The 17495-nt window shown below is 42.3% G+C and overlaps 1 protein-coding gene across 1 annotated transcript; it reads right to left on the bottom strand.

Annotated features, from left to right (window-relative positions):
- Window positions 1-11058: 11058 nt before the first annotated feature.
- Window positions 11059-12869, bottom strand: LOC149485045 (uncharacterized). The gene is made up of 2 exons (XM_089699739.1): window positions 12804-12869; window positions 11059-11708 (listed from the first exon to the last, which is right to left on the bottom strand). Exon 2 carries the CDS (start codon window positions 11692-11694, stop codon window positions 11122-11124), a length of 573 nt encoding a protein of 190 aa, XP_089555865.1. The 5' UTR covers window positions 11695-11708; window positions 12804-12869; the 3' UTR covers window positions 11059-11121.
- Window positions 12870-17495: the final 4626 nt, after the last annotated feature.

The following is a 17495-nucleotide window of genomic DNA, read 5'->3' as shown; positions in this document are numbered from 1 at the left end:
TTAATGATGGGGCCGCGGGTATTTGTTGGAATTCTTCCGCGACCCCCTCGGCGGCAGCCCATCTCCAGGCCAGGCGCAAGCCAAGAACAGGAAAGGTAGTTTGCCTGCTCTTCCCTCCCGTTGGCGGCATGAGCGGAACACGTCTCAAGCCGCCTCACCGCACCGGACGATGGATTACATTCCCCGTTCCACCGCCCGGCGCCCTTCGTCAAGGAGGCACGTTGCGACCGTGTAAAGCGGCCGCAACACGGCGACGACGCCCAATAAGACGTCTGCGCCGGATCGGGTCCGCGTGAGGATCCCTCTCGCGCACCCGCTCTGCCTCCTCTTTCTGCGAGATCACGCTCTCCGAGAATGCGATCACCGCACGCCAGGATCTGTCGCCATCCACCATTGCACGAACAACGGAGGGTAGAGAGAGATCCGGCCCAATTATCGCGACTAAGCGAGCACGGGGCTCGGCCCACGCGGGACACACGGCAAGAGTGTGATCTGCCGTGTCCTCCGGGCAGGCACACCAGTGGCAGACCATGCTGGGCTCCCTCCTCGCGACTTTACACAGGTACCGCCCGAAGCAGCCGTGCCCGGACAGTATCTGCGTAAGGCGGAAGGTTATGGCCCCGTGCCGCCTGTCGCACCACTCTTGGAGGACTGGACGTATGGCCGCAACTGTCCTCTCACCCGCGCTGGGCTCCTCGAGCCGGCGTTCCCACTCCCGGAACCGCCGCTCGGCAGCCTCGACCCTCCACTCCTCTACTTCCTCGTAGGAAGGATTCACCCCATGTGACCTAGACGCCGAGACGCGGCGATACACGTCCGCTAGCATCTCGGCGTCCAGATCCCATGGCGGCGTTCCGGCCATTACGCAGGCAGCCTCAAAAGACACCGTGCGGTATGCCCTAACTACCCTGAGCGCCATGACCCGCTGCGGCCTCCGCAAGAGGGGTCTGGTACGGGCGCTCAGGGTGTCTGCCCAGATGGGGGCCCCGTAGAGGGCCATGGAGCGGATTACGCCAGTGTATAGCCGGCGACACCCACCCCCAGCACCTCTAAGGTTTGGCAGCAAACTTCCCAGTGCTCCGGCCGCCCCTACAAGACGGGGGGCGAGGCGACGGAAGTGCTCCGTGAACCTCCATCGGCTATCCAACACGATACCTAGATATCTCATGGTGGTGGTGACCCTGATCGCTACCCCATCCACCCGGATCTCTGAGCCTGCGCTATGTAGCCTCCGGCGACCGGGAAAGAAGATGGCTTCGGATTTCTCCAGCGCCACCCGTAGTCCCAACCGCCGGATGCGGCACACCACCTGCTCAACTCCCGTGGTAGCTAATAAAGCTGCCTCCTCGTATGTGGCCCCACGCGCAGTCACCAGAGTATCGTCGGCGTAACAAGTTACGCCAACACCTGGGAGGTTAGTGGCGCGCAGGACCCAGTCGTACCCGATGTTCCACAGAAGAGGCCCGAGGACTGACCCCTGTGGGACACCGCACGACACTTCCTTCTCACTCCATCCATCGCGGGTTGGATAGGCAACAGTCCTATCTGATAGGTATGACCGCAGCAGTCGCACCATGTAGCCCGGCACGCGATGATAGTGGAGAGCTTGCAGAATACTGTCCCACGGTAAGGTATTAAACGCGTTGGCGATGTCCAAAGACACCGCCAGGAGGACTTCTCCACTAGCGGCCGCATCTTCTGCGGTGGCTCTCACGCGAGATATCGCGTCAAGTGTGGACCGACCACGGCGAAAGCCGAACTGGTTCCCGCTGAGGTCTGGTCCCACTCCCTCCAAATGGTTGACGAGGCGAGCTGCGAAAACGCGCTCAAAAAGCTTGCTCACCTCGTCAAGCAATACAATAGGCCTGTACGCTGAGGGAGAATCGCGCGGGCGCCCCTCCTTTCTTAACAGGACCAAATTCCCTGTCTTCCACCGACGGGGAAATTGGCCCCGCTCAAGGCAAGCCGAAAACAACCGCTCCACCCGGGGCCCGAGGGCTTCCAACGCTAGCACCCACGCTCGGCCAGGTACACCGTCAGGTCCAGGAGCAGTGCTTTTCCCTTTAAGCCGCGTAGCTGCCGACTCCAACTCCTCATGGGTAACGGCAGGGATTTCTTCTGCAGGCTCCTCCTGTGACGCAGGTGTCGCCGCCATCGGCGGAGGAGAATATCTTCCCCGGTCCGGGAACAGAGACACCACAACCTGTTCTAACAGACGGGGCTCGAGAGACTGAGACAGGGGCGGAGCCCACGGGCGGAGCTTCTGCCTCACCCGTTTATACGGCCGACCCCACGGCACTCGGTTCAGACCCTCGAGCATCTCTTCCCATGCTCTATCCTTGGCGCTGCTGATTGCCTCCTTCAGAGAGGTAACGCACTCCCTGTAGGAGGCATACAGTTGCGCTTCCTCCACTTCGTCCCGTGCACTCCGTCGCCGGTGCCTGGTGTACGCCCGCCTCGCAGCCACGCAGGATGCGCGCAGCTGGGCAATTTCGGCGGACCACCAATACATCGGTCTTCTGCGCGGATTAGAGCGAACTCTACTCATGGCCGCATCACACACCTGCGCCATGGCATCAGCCATCCATGCTGCATCGTCCTCTACTGTTGCGATCTGCGGTGCAGGGATCCATGCCTGAACTATGGCAGCCTCAATTAGGAGTTCCCTATCGAGACTACGAATCGACCAACGTGGACGTCCACCATTTAGGGAAGGCTCACCGCGAAACGCGGATGGCGCAGAGACGCTGAAGCGGATGTATCTGTGGTCCGATAGCGTTTCCACATCAGTTACAACCCTCCAGTCGCTAATTCGCCTTGCAAGGGGGGGGCTAGCGAAGGTGATGTCGACGATGGAGCCCCCTCTTTGCCGCACGCATGTTAGCTCACTCCCGCGATTTACGACCGAGAGATCAGCTGCGACCGCCCAGTCCTGCAGCACCGCACCCCGCGCATTTCTCACCGATGATCCCCATGCCATTGATTTGGCATTAAAATCTCCGGCCAGAAGCACGGGCTGCGAAGGAGCGAGGTCAATCAGTTCCCCAAGATCTGCCAGGAACCGCTCGAATTCATCCAGGCTACGGTTGGGAGAGAAGTAGACCCCGATCACTGTGTTACCATTGATCGAGGCCGAGACACAACCCTGCCGCCGGACTACCCTTTCCATTACTGTGCCGCCCTGCGTTACTAGCGTCACCAGTCCATCCAAGTCGGCCGCCCAGTTGTCCCGGGACGGCACGAAATAGGGCTCAGCCACCACCGCCACATCTATCCGCCACTCCGCCAGACTCTGGAGCAAAAGATCTTGAGCTCCGGCGCAGTGGTTGATATTGCCTTGGAGGAAATGGAGGGGAGCCATTACTGCGTTTCCATTTCGCTAATCGTCACATTCGCCTCGACGGGCGCGGGACAAGGACACGGCGTGGTACCTGGACCATCGCGTCCCCGATTTCCTCTTTTCCGCTTGGGAGCCTTGCAAGCCGGGCCCCCGAGCCGATGGCCTGCCGGTAGCTTGGCCTCGGAACATAGAACGCAGCGAGCGGCGGAGGCAGAACATTCCCCAGCCTTGTGGCCTGTTTCTCCACATCGGAAACAGACGTTGCTCCTGTCTACGGGCGACTTGCACGTGGCTCTTACGTGCCCCACCTCTAGGCAGCGGAAGCAACGCTGCGGCTTCACCCTGCCAAGCGTGACACTTGCAGAGATCCACCCTACTTGGATACGGCCCACCTGTGCCACCTTCTTTGCCGCGGCTATCGGGCAGCTCACCCAGGCTGAAGTCAAGCCGCGAGAGCCCATGCGCAGTCCACTACACTTAACGTGTTCTGTAGGGCATTCTCCTGCCTGAGAAATCGCAGCCACGACATCATCTACCGCCGCCGAGTCGTCCAAGCCGATGATGTGCACTTCAGTGCATTTCACCGGCCTGGAAACCTTGACGGTGCTTTCGTCCCAAATCTCCCGCATCCTTGCAGCGAGAGCATCTGCCTCCTTCGAGCTTGCGGCACCAGGGATTTCTAAAATCCTTGCTCCAGTCGCGGCACGCTTGAACCGCAGCGCACCTACGCCGATTTCCGCCAGATTAATCTTTTGACGTGATCCAGCCATTATAGAGGCATAAGTGACGCCTCGCTCCTCTGCGCCTGGCTGCAGAGCAATTACGACAGCCGAGGACGAAGGATTGCGCAACCTCTGCGCCCTCGTGCGCACTCGCGCCGGCCCCTTTTTCTTTTTCGCCTTGCCCTTCTTTCCAACGACCGTCCATTCCTGCTCCAGACGTTGCTGCAACTGGGGAGCAGAAGAAGTGGTGGGCACAGTCTTGTCAGCTGACTTGGTCTTTTCCGGCTGCCGTGCAGCCTTCCCCTTGCCCTTCCCCTTGGCTTTTGCCGCTGAATCCGGTTTTGCAGGCTTCGCAGCAGGCTGTTCCGGTTTTCTCGCCTTTGCTGGGGCAGCACCTTTCGCTGGCGCCCTATTAGGGGGCTTTGGCGGCGGAAGAGGAGGAAAGTCCTCGATTGGGGCTTGCCCAACCGCCATTCCCTCAACCCTGCCATCCCCCGCCAATGGAGGCCTTACACGCCTCGTTGGAGGGAGGCGCTCCTCCAACGCTTCAAACCGGGCGTCCACCATTCCCCCAACTTGCCGCAAAATCTCCGCGGTCAGTTCGGAGTCCACTCGCGTTTGCATGGGCTGTGCGGTCCCTATGATGGCCCTCAGCTCTCCCATCTCTTTTCGGAGGCCCGTGATTTCCGCCTGTAACTGAGTGTTCGCAGCTTGCAGCTGCCGCGTCTCCTCTGTTGCGGTACGCTGTGCAAGAAGCACCGCTGCTTCTTGAATGGTGTCCGAGGCATCCTTGAGGGAGCGTTTGAACGCCACCCTTAGGTTGGTCGATTTTGCCCGCACCTGCTCAATGGCATCCAGGCTCTCCTCTATACGGCGTTGGAGGGCCGCGGTAGAATCGTCGGCAAGACGTCCGTCCCCAGTTTCTCCAGCGCGAGAGGTACCGGCTCGAGAGGCTCGGGAGACCTGCGTTTCCTCGCTAGCCTCGAGCTCCGATTCCCTCCGTACGCGCGACAAGGCCTTCCTAGCGGCTGTCATGTCCGCTAAGGTCTTTCTTGCAGAGGCTGTACCTGCACAGAACCCAGCTGCTGCAGCCCCTCGCCCTTTGCCCCTTTTCGAGGCTTTCTTGGCCTGCCGCGTTCGTCCTTCCTCCGTGGAGGAGCCTGAGCAGCTCGCTCCAGAGGACCGCTTTCGCTTGGCCCACAGTCTATCCTCCTCATATGACTGGACCGTCATGAGACTGTCTACGGACGTTGCCGTGGACAGCCCACTGGGTCCAGTCTTCCTTCTTCTGGTTTCAACGCGCCCCGTTTGGGTGCGCGCCTCCACCCCGCGTTTCGTTTCGCTAAGCTTATCGGTATCCGTTAGTCGTTTGCCAGTGGTCAGTTGCTCAGTAGCATTAGGGCCTGATGCATCACCCGTATGATGGCCAGTGCCCCCTCCAGAATACGATGGGGCTGACGGTACTGTCCCGTCGGGACAGTCCCGTGAGGGATTCTCCACACTCGAAGCGAGGTGGTACCCTCCTGGAGTAGTTTTAGTTTTATTGACCTCCATTTTTGCTTTTTTGTTAACCAGGGGGCGCTCCCCTGAGACATCTCTATCTGCCGGATTCCCACCGACCATTCATCCTCTCGCCGAGTGTCACTGACTTAGGATTGGGGTAATTTTTTATAGGGGTTGTCTTCCCCGCAGTCCCGAAGAACTCCCGGCCCTGTCTGCCATCCTGCGAGCAAAAGCTCCGCTGGCCCCTTTGAGCCACAGACACGCGCCAAAGCGCCATGCATCTCTTGTATACTCTTCTAGTGAGAGAGGTACAGAGAGCAACCAGCTCGGTCCATATTCGCTTCACTCAAGGTGCTGGCTTGCACCCCAAGCTACTGAGCCCCTCCGCCGCGACAAGGCTTGGACCACGGGGGGGTCTATGTTGATACCTACCTTCGTGTAACGAAGAATACTCAAACCTGACGCATCTGTAAAATGTTAATCTCAATTCGCACCTGCTCATCAACTATTGAACCGCTCACGAAGTCTTATTACAAAGATCTCTCTTGGCACAGGTGGCAAAAAGAATTGCATTAACGTCATCCACGTTATTTCCTGTAATTGAAGCTAAGAAAGATCGGGTTGATTCTAAGTGACATATCACACTAGCGGATTGCGAGCGGTTTCAAAGCGGAGCGGGTGCGCAACGAATACGTTGCGGTTGCGCAGCGAATTCGTTGCGGACGCGTGGCAGATGCGCAACGTTTACGTCGCAGTCATGTACACTCATTAACAAAATGGAATCCGTGCTGGTTGTTACTTATAACTTGTGATAGTATAATAATTATGAGATCATTATTTTTTACGAGTTTCATAACATGTTAATGTTTAGGGTATTGTTTTATCTATTAAATCTTGGTCGAAATGCAATCAGATAACTTAATTGCTCATTAAGAAAGTTCATTAGTGAAATAAATGTTAAAGCTCCTTAACTAAAACAGGGCTATCTTATTATTAGATAAATAGCAGTGAATAGAAAATTTTATCAAGCAACCAGCAACTCACTATCACTTTGCTCATAATTAGGTTCACAAAATCTCTTTATAACATACGTTGCTATGGGAGAGATTATACTGGTCAGTCGTTACATACTTTTGGAATGTATGGTACATTCTAAAAGTCCTAGTAATTCAATTTTATAGCACCTTTTTTTAACAACTCCAGTTGTTATTACATCTTTAGTTAACTGTTAAGTAAGTGCATTTCCACAGTACGGTTAAAAAATTGAGTGCTACAGAAACGATGGAAATATTGAATGGAAGTTAGGCAAGGCGGAAGGGCTGGCTTTTGTGCGAGAGTATACAAAATGACGCGTCCGCAACGAATTCGCTGCGCAACCGCGGCGTGTTCGTTGCGCGCCCGCAACGTATTCGTTGCGCACCCGCTCCGCTTTGAAACCGCTCGCAATCCGCTAGTGTGATATGGCACTAGGGTTGATTAATTGTGAAAGCAGCTCTCTCACAGTTTCTCATTAATAACAATTTCTAGTTCTAGGAAATTGTTTTATTTTTAAAACATCAGCTTACGTATGTTACCTACTTAGACAACTAATGATCTGACTATATTTCAAGATCCTAATAATTGATTTCTTATAATTCCATGAGCTTACTCAATAAAACTTGTTTCAATATTTTCTTTTTTAGATTTTAAAATCTTGCATGTTAATTGTTAAGCCCTAAAGTTTTAATAAGATGAAAAATCCAAAATCTTTAACTGTCTAAAGAATTAAAATTTAAATATCTATTAATTGGCACCCATTCAAACCAAACCAAGTCATTTGAATAGGATTTAAGATATAGGTTACATTCTGATGTTATCTTCATATTATTATGGCACCATAACTTTCAATTTCAACGTTAAAACAGAGTAAATATTCAAAGAAAGAGAGTAATGACTAAATTAAAGATTCAGGGAAAACAGTCCACGGGCCTGTGCCTGTGTCTAATATAGGTACAGGGTGTCCCAGAAGTCGACGTCAAGCCGAAATTTTCTGACAGCCAAAATTTTGGCTTGACGTCGACTTCTGGGACAGTCTGTATAATCATCAATGTATCAGCTCTAGCCATCTATAACTAAACGACCTTCAAAGCTGTTGTCATCTAAATGTCTGTTTGGTGAGGTAGATAATTGTCAAAACAGGCATTTCAATTTTGATGGCTTTTAAAAATATCAAAATACTTAGCGTTGACACCCCCGTTTAAATTTAAATCAAAAGTCGGATATCAACAGCTACTAAAATGACCGGTAATTTAATGTGAATTTACGCTTAGTTCACGGAACCATCCTTTGAAAACCGAGTGTTGAATATAACTAGCTACTGTTGGATAGAAAAAGCGAACAAGTATAACAATTTGCAAATTTTAAAATAAATTCTCTCCACGTACGTCACATACTTGCAACGCATCTACATAACTTAGCTTTGTGCAATGCCTAACTTGAAACCATTTTAAATGAGCTTATTCTTTGTACGCTTAAATAACTAACATTTTACCTTAATTTGACTGAAAATAAAGCTTTCTTTGTACCCAAGCAATTGCTAAATGGAAAGAATAAACGTTCAAATAAAATAGCTTTTGTTACGATATAATCAAGATTTATTATTACAACAAAATATGTAAAGAAAACGATGGATCACATAGACATAAAAGGGGAATATGGCATCCGGTTATAGGCAAAATATCTTTAAAAGTAACTCGCATCGGCTTTAAGGAAAAATTGCGCGCTTTTTACTCGAATTACGGTCGATCTTTTCTAAAGAACGGCGCTTTTTCGGCATAAAAGAACTAACATCGCTGTCTTTTCCATAAACATTTGTTTTGGAGTCAAATAATGAATTGATCAAGATCAGATCTTTTCTCGCTGTAAGAATTTAACCATAAAGAACATGTATAAGACTTATTCTATTTTGATATAATAATTATTCACTCCTTTATAATGTTAATATTCTCAATATTGCGCAATATACTTCCGGAAGATTGTAATTTGTATTTTTTGTATTTTATATAGAATTCAATAGCAAAAAGCAATGGCAATAAAAATTCAATTTTAAAAATAAGCTGGCTCTTCGCGTGATGATGATACTATAATATTAATTGCGATGTTATCCTCAAATTGGGACGTAGTATCTGGGTACATAATCTTCAGTTATACACACAACATATTATTTATACTTTTATTATTTTTAAAATGGTTATCACTTTCCATGGAAAGCAATTTGGTGCGTATTAAAACTGGAAATAGACATTATTTACTACTCGTTACACAGCTATACATATAAATTTATAAAGAATAGAAAAAATTCGATCACGAGGCGGGACTCGAACCCGCATCCTTCGCGCCATTCCGGGGCGGATGCCTCACCAACTCAGCCACTCGTGACCCGCCCGAGTGATCGAATTTATTCTATTCTTTCAGTTTTATGTGTCTGAAGGGACACACCGCGATCTGAAAGAATAGAATAAATTCGATCACTCGGGCGGGTCACGAGTGGCTGAGTTGGTGAGGCATCCGCCCCGGAATGGCGCGAAGGATGCGGGTTCGAGTCCCGCCTCGTGATCGAATTTTTTCTATTCTTTATAAATTTATATTTATAAAGCATTTGAATGCCATAAAACCAAAAATATAAATTCAACAGCTATACATTCCCAAATAATTTTGGATTATCCACAACAACATTTTATTATGTGTAATGTGTTCTGGTAAACCAATGATACAATATTGAGTTTTGGATAGACGCCAATGTACAAAATTGGATATAAGACAGTTGCTAGGTTATTAGAAAACAGCGGACTAGCAGCGGACAAGCCTATATCCGCAGTCAGGGATCACGTACTTACCCAACGGTGACATTTTTTTTAAACGGTCAAATAATTTCTGATATAGGTACTCGACAAACTAACTCTTCAGCATTACATTATTAGTTTATACAGTATAAATATTCGGTGAAGCCATGTTCACAATAAATCGTCTCTAATACCTCACCTGTAAAATGATAAATGGAGCGAAAATCTCATACATAGAGTAGATACACACTTTAATACTTAGTGACAAGAGCTTGAAATATAATATAACCTTTAACGTGTACTTGGAAGCAAAGATGTCAACTAGCTGTAAAATACTATCGCAAATATTCTGGACGGATGTCAGATTGTGAAAATATAAATTTCCTATATTTTTTTCTATGGTCTAAGAATTCAGTATTTCTTTCTCTAACTAATAATTTAGACAGCTTAGTTAGACAGGTACACTTTTATGTTTACACTATTTTTTCATATTAAATTCTATCTCAAAACCTATCTCTTATTTTTTTATCATCTTCAAATCGTTATCCCATGCGTTGTTTTATACATATATTGATTGGTATAATATTGATGGAACAGTTTGTTTTTAAAAAACAAAAACATGGTTTGAAACGCAATATCTATAGGTTTTAAACCACTGTATGGGCTGATGATAGGATTATTCGTACTCTTTTGTTTGATAGAAATGATAATACTAACAATCCAGTTATGACTTTATGAAAAGTTAATTGATAACTAGCTTTCCGCCCGCGGCTACGCCCGCGTTTTCAAAAAAACCTGTTCCCGTAGGATTTCCGGGATAAAACCTATCCTATGTCCTTTCTCGGGTATCAAAATATCTCTATACCAAATTTCATGCAAATTGGTTCAGTAGTTAAGGCGTGATTGAGTAACAGACAGACAGAGTTACTTTCGCATTTATAATATTAGTATGGATGATGATTCACATGATTTAATGATGTTTATTATCATATTCCGTGATATCAACTAAAATTATGATAATTGATAATGATATATTGCAAACGCGCTACACGAGCCGGCAGTACAAACTGACTTTGCGAAATTTTACTTGTAAAAAAAAATATATAAACGCAGACTCAGGATTATGGCTAACCCGTTACCAACATCTTATAGTTAAGAATTAAATACTGTCCTTCAACTATTCTTCCAAATAAATATTTATTGACCTCTAAAAGGCTAATTTGGTGTGTTGAAGGCATATTTAGATTACATTATATTTTCTTACAACCGTTATCATATATCGATTTAGCTCTTTTAAGATAATAAATATAGGTAATAAACTTAGGTTATAAATCCTTCACATTAAAAAATATTATTCAATGACATCTACCTATTTAAAGTCAGAAAAATATTAGTATTATAATGTTATTTATTATTGACAAGTGCCTAATTTAACAAGATGACTCGTCAGCTCGTAATGTAATTGATATAAACAATAGGAAAGGCCATGTTGATTGTAACTTGCTTCAAAAATGTGAACGCCTTCGATCACCAAACCAACAATGTGGTAGTTATGCAAATCACAATTTAAATAATATATTGTTAACTTAACAATAAGTTTTGTATGTTCTTTTGTAACTCTTGGACAGTTGTCAACCTATATATAAAGATTAATTAATGAAATACAAAAAACTATACTCTTACGTATATAGTGTATTATTTTATACTATTATTGTATAATGGTAAATAAAGCGATTCACTTATTTCTACACGCGGTACAATCTGGAGCGAGATCGCAGCGGCAAACTTTGATGGGGACGGAACCGTCAAAGGCCTTATTGTAATTCCACATGACTGCCACACTGCCTTGCACATACGGCTCCTCACTATCGTTTACAAATTCCATTGACTCGCAGTAAACTTTGTCCGCGATGAGCACCGCCGGCACGATGTTCTCTTTGCCGTTCAACGAGATTTTACATTTCCAAGGAGTGAACGCCATGTATAAATAAATTTGGGTAATCACGACCTCGAGTATGTGTTTTCGCCCGCTTTTGAGGATGAACGGCTTTGATCCATCAACTCTAGGGCAGAAATCTGGGCCCGACATGAGCGCAGCCACGCCGCTCGGGTATATAACGTTATCATTGCCGCACGCCTGCCGCGTGCATCTGCTTTTTGTGACGCACCAGGTGCAGGACTCGCTCGTTAAGCACGATGCACAAGAACTGTATACTTTGCATTCGCCTTCCTCTAAGTCTTCGATAATATCTCCGGCTAAGCAAACGTTTAAAATGCACAGAAGAAGCGGTGTTGTTTTTAAGAGCATTTTGTATCCTGAAACTAAATAATAATTTTAAGGTGGGTTGGCTCAATTACGATTAAGTTACAAAAAATATAACTGTCTAGTGTCTACTCATCACAACACAACAATTATTATTGTGTTGTGATGAGTAGACACTAGACAGTTATATAAATATTAGGAAAATATTTTTTTATATTATAATATATCTACTTATTTAAAAAAAATAATAAATATATAAATATTATAGGCTTTAAATGCACCTGTTGCAGCCGTCCATTATTCCTAATAATAATATATTCATATTTAAATTATTATATTACAACAATAAAAATGACATTATTATTTTACCTAGGTAGTGGTCCGGGAGCCAGCAGCAGATTTTATGACCAAGTTCCTCTCAAGCGGTAATTAGTAAAATGCATCAAAGTATAGTAATATGAAGCCTCGTGAACGTCAGCTGGAGCTCGGTTGGGGGGAAGAGCGGTTGTAGCCTCCCGTATCAGCTGACGGTTTTTCCACCAAGATACAGCCAGCTGACATATATATTTATCCACAGTTACATATAAGCTATCATCAGGTAAATTTTTGTTTGAGAGGAAATAACGGAAAATAATTTTTTCTTTAAATTTAACTTTCATGTTCGAGACACCAGCTGACGTATAATACACCATGTTGTAACCAGCTGACTATTTTTTTTCGTTGAGATATTGGGTTAGCTACAATTTGACAAATTTTTAGCTGAGAGGAAATGAATGAATGAATGTATTTTTTTTCCTATGTGCGTGGGAGGCTACAACCGCTCACCCCCCCAACCGAGCGCCAGCTGACGTTCACGAGGCTTTATAATACTATACTCTCATGCGTCTGACGAATTATCTCTTGAGAGGAAATAGTTAACCAAATTTGCACCTGGCTCCCTAACCATAGCCACTAATCATTATAATTTATAAGCATAGTGACTTTATTTAGATTCAATCCGATTCCCATTATGTTTTTCTTAAATTATTTAATAGTTCATAAATAGCATTAGAAATTTATTTCTGTACATAACCGTAATAGACAATCTATATTTCGTATAAGTTTCGTAGGTATATCCATCGGATAAGCTTTTTAAAATAACTAATTGTACTTACCGGAAAATTCAACTTATCTACACTGAAATGAGATTCAAACTGACTCTTACTTTATGTAGGGATTAGATACAAACGAATGGAATATAGGAATCTGCCAGTAATTGACCCGTAACTATAACGTATGTGTATAATGCTCTGCAATCAGTTTGTCTCAGTGTTAGTGTTAGTTAAATTAATAAATAATAATATTGCAAGTAAACAGGTATTGTTAGCTGAAACATTACATTATACATATTTGGAGGATTATATAGCAAGACTATAAATTAAGACAAAATGCAGTTAATATCTGACATAAATCCATACTAATATTATAAATGCGAAAGTAACTCTGTCTGTCTGTTTGTTACTCAATCACGCCTAAACTACTGAACCAATTTTCATGAAATTTGGTATTGAGATATTTTGATACCCGAGAAAGGACATAGGCTGCTTTTTATCCCTGGAAAATGACACAATCCCGGAAATCCCACGGGAACGGGAACTATGCGGGTTTTTCCGCATGGTTGGGCGGGCGAAGCCGCGGGCGGAAACCTAGTATCTAATATAATTACGTTAAAATATTGTCCTCATTTAATTTTTCATTAAAGGAGAAGATTTTAAAAAATAATGGCTTTTTAGTAAGTGGAGTGTCGTGAAAACCATCTACCTACTTTGCAATAAACGGAACAGTTAACGAGATAAATTATTCAGATAAAACCATCGACACAAATTAGTCTTAAAATAGCAATAAATAATGATAAAAGGTTAAGATTATTGTAATATTTGAACCTATTAATAGTATTGTGATAAGAAATACTAAGCAAATCGTATTTTATCATATCAATGCACAATGTGCAACTTCTTGTTTCATATCTGTACATATATAAGTACATCTCTATCTACTTTTCATAAGTACATTATAATAAATTATATTCTCAAGGTTTTAAACTTTCTTGAATAGGGTATTCCAGATTGTGATAATGTGATTAAATAACACCAAACACCGAAGCTGCACTTTTGTAAGTAAGTACTACTTGTATAGTATGTTGTGTGTATCTTGTATATGCATTTAATTATTGTATTATATAATTACTTCTACTTAATCTAATAATTATTTTTTTCTTCTGTTTCTCAATTTATTATCTCGCTTCTTTGCCTTCTCCCCGTGGTTGCCTGGCAGAAATCACCGCATAGTGATAAGGCCGCCCTTTGTGCTTTTGTTTATTGTAAATTGTTATTTTATGTACCTGGTTTATCGCACAATAAAGAGTTAAATAAATAAGTAAATATGTACTACATTTGAGACAACTGAAGCGTTTCTGAAATATGTATGCTATGCAAAAATAAATTCCATATAGGTACTTTTATTTTTACATTTTGAATTAACTCCAAATCATTATATCTTATATATAAAATTCTCGTGTCACAATGTTAGTCTGCATACTCCTCCGAAACGGGTGGAACGATTCTCATGAAATTTTCTGTGCATATCGGGTAAGTCTGAGAATCGGCCAACATCTATTTTTCATATGTACCACGGGCGAAGCCGGGGCGGACCGCTAGTAATTATGTATTAAACGTACTTGTGTTCAAAATTTAATAATAGAGCACGAGAGTAGAGAAAATCACTTTAAATCTTTTGATTCTAGAAAAAACGTTTAGGTATACGTTACGCAAAAAAGTACTACATGACTCCAAATCTTTACTAAGTACCTACTTTCAATTACCTAATCGCTTATTGGTACCAATGTTTAACCATTTATTTTTGTATCTCCGTTGTTCTACGGTAATTGACAACTTCAGAAATACCTGCATAAATAGAAAATAAGTTACATTTTATAAGAATAATTAATTATAAATTATAATAATTAATTATTAATTATAAATGAAGGAAGACCTTCATTCGAAGAAAATGAAGTACCTAACCATAACACACAATTTATTTACTGCCTAAATGCCTAATATCAATACTTGATGTAGATACGTCAACCACCGTAAGCTTGATTACTTTTTTTAAAAATAAAAAGAGAATTTTTATTCTAGAGGCTTTTATTATACATCAAACAAATCTTTTCGTAAATAATGGATATACCGCGGTATTATAAAGGATTGACGTCAGTGCGAGGTTAGATAGCTCAGTAAATATTTAATTCATTCATATACTCATCTATCAGCATGCTTAATGTTTTATTGTAGGATTTCTTTTTGCCAAAATTTCCCCGGTCGTACAAATAAAACCTGAAGAAAGCATTATTACAAGAATAGTTGCTAGGTACTATTTTCATGCGAATATTCAAGCATACGTATTACTTGAAATAACAACTAGTTGATTGTTAATTTAACATTATTTACAAACAAATCCAATATGCATGAAATACCCGTAAAGTTATTACTTTGGGGAATTATTATTTACATTTAACTTGATTGAATGAATAGTAGCTAATTACATATTCTGAAAATTTTATGATTATCATATTATGCAAGTTTATATCGCGAAGTATATCTTCGAATTAGTAGGTATTAGAGAGCCTAATACCTAAGCGCTATTTTGTGCATAGCTACAAAAAAGGTGCACTATGTGTGTGCTACAATTAAGGGATACATAATAACACACATCCTATCGCGATTGTTTCAAATCCGTAGATATCAGTATAATATTAAAATATATCGACTCGAGTGAATATTTTTTTTAATTTATGAGTAGAGCTTGCTAATACTTTAATTTTAATAAATTAACATTGACAAACCCTTTCCCACGAATGAACGGCGAACGCAATGAATTCTGAGTAGGTAGCTACTTAATTATTATTTGATAATATAAAATTCTATTCCTTTTCCTTTCTTCATAATATAAAATCGTTTGTAGATGCTAGTCGTATTTATGATAACGGAATTCGGAAAGCAATCAGAAGAGCTAAAATGCCTTACCTAAAAGCGTTTGCTAATGTTACCGCGACTTCGCTCGAATTGCCGATACTATCGTGCTGTTTCATTATAATTAAAGGAGAATGGGCAAATTGGGCCTGAAACTTGGGCTAAGACCAATACACACGAAATATTGTTTTTGTGATAGATCATTACACATACCTAATGAAAAAAATAAAATAAAAAAATAAATCGACCGGGTTCTTGTACAGTCAAGGCAAAAAGTTTTATTTATTTTGCGCACAATAACGGTGTTTTTAATTCGAGTGAAGTAAATATAAACCTAAATGTCATTGGAGTGACTGAGTTTAACCATAAAAAACGTCTAACTACGTTGAAATATAATAAACACGGTATAGTGTACCTGTTACAAAACATAATATTAGTAGGAAATAATGGTAATACTGTGATATTAGTGTATTTTGGTTATTAGAAGGCTTCAGATTAGTACGTCTTTGTAAGTGAAAGTGAATAGGAGTAACATAAAGATTGTCATTGTCTTGCAACAGTTATTAATTGCAAAAAATAGTATACACAAAGTAATAAAACTTGATGTGACTGTACAAAAACCCGGTTGATTATTTTTTTAAATATATTTTTCCCGTTATATATGTGTTATGATCTATTATAAAAACAATATCTCATGTGTATTGGTCCAACTCAAGTGTTCAGGCCCAACTTCCATAGTAAAATGCCCATTCTCCTTTACTCGGCTTTTTAATTTAATTTCAGTAAGATACTTGTGACCTTTCTCTAAGTTATTATAAAGGAAAATATTGGTTAAGTATATAGTTGAAATGTCAGGGCTCTAGGGCTCCCGATTTACGCGAAACGTCGAGTTGCCAGAGTTCATACATTTTATTTTCCTTCAGGATTGACATTATTAAGAACAATTTTGAAGAAATTATTTTAAACCAGTTTCTAACTAACTCTAGTTTCTCCTTAAGACATATTGTTGTGCTTTACATTACAGCTTTGCATTTAGAAATTAAAAATAAATATTGTAGACCTAAAACAAATTACTATAAATTAAGCAAATAACGACATAGCATTGCATTTGCAGAGAAAGGGAGAGTGAACAGAAGAGAGATACTGAAACTACTTATTTCTTTTTGTAATTTCACATCGTGATGCGATTGGATTAATGAAGTCCACTTTATTAAAGAGTTATCTATCTATCTATAGTAAACCCATAGGTGTATACGAATAAGAAACTTTATTTCACATGCTTTCTATTTAATAATAACAAAAATACTAGTGAAATCTTTGCTTTCTCTTGACTCTACGATGTTTTTAAAGAATATTGCTATCTACCTTTATTGTAACTACAACATCAAAGCGCAGTTTCAGACACCCTCGGGACATACCCTTTTAAGTTAAAAGAAAGTAAATCTTGACAATTGACCAAGATGTGTATATCTTTAAACTATTTATTTTATTTTATTTTAACGACTAGGACTTGTGACTTAATAAATCATTCAAAATGGTCGCCGCAGTAAAATTTCAATTTTCAGTTTCAGTTTCAGTTTACTGAAATGTTACGAACAAATAATATTAAGAGCTGATTAACGTATTATTTTAACACTTGACTTGTATCCTTTAATATGGATAATAGACTCAATCAGCAAAGCAATTTTCTAATGGTGGAAAATGGATAGCAAACTAGCAAATTATATTGAGCGATCGGCGAACAGACTAGAAGTTTCCACGTTTAACAGTTAAGTGACAAAGAAAGTAAAACAACTCTGTACCCACTTGAGAAGTTATCCTATTAAATAATCAATCTGC

This window comes from Colias philodice, chromosome 10, assembly GCF_061535455.1.
Source record: "Colias philodice isolate Cphi_HAF_F1 chromosome 10, ilColPhil1 Martin Lab GWU primary, whole genome shotgun sequence".
Taxonomy (NCBI): Eukaryota; Metazoa; Arthropoda; class Insecta; order Lepidoptera; family Pieridae; genus Colias; species Colias philodice.
Note: the sequence above shows the minus strand (reverse complement) of the source record. Positions and strands in the feature narration are given on the sequence as shown.

Excerpts from the sequence above, each read along its gene's own strand:
- LOC149485045 (XM_089699739.1), bottom strand. The coding sequence starts at position 11,694 with ATGCTCTTAAAAACAACACCGCTTCTTCTGTGCATTTTAAACGTTTGC.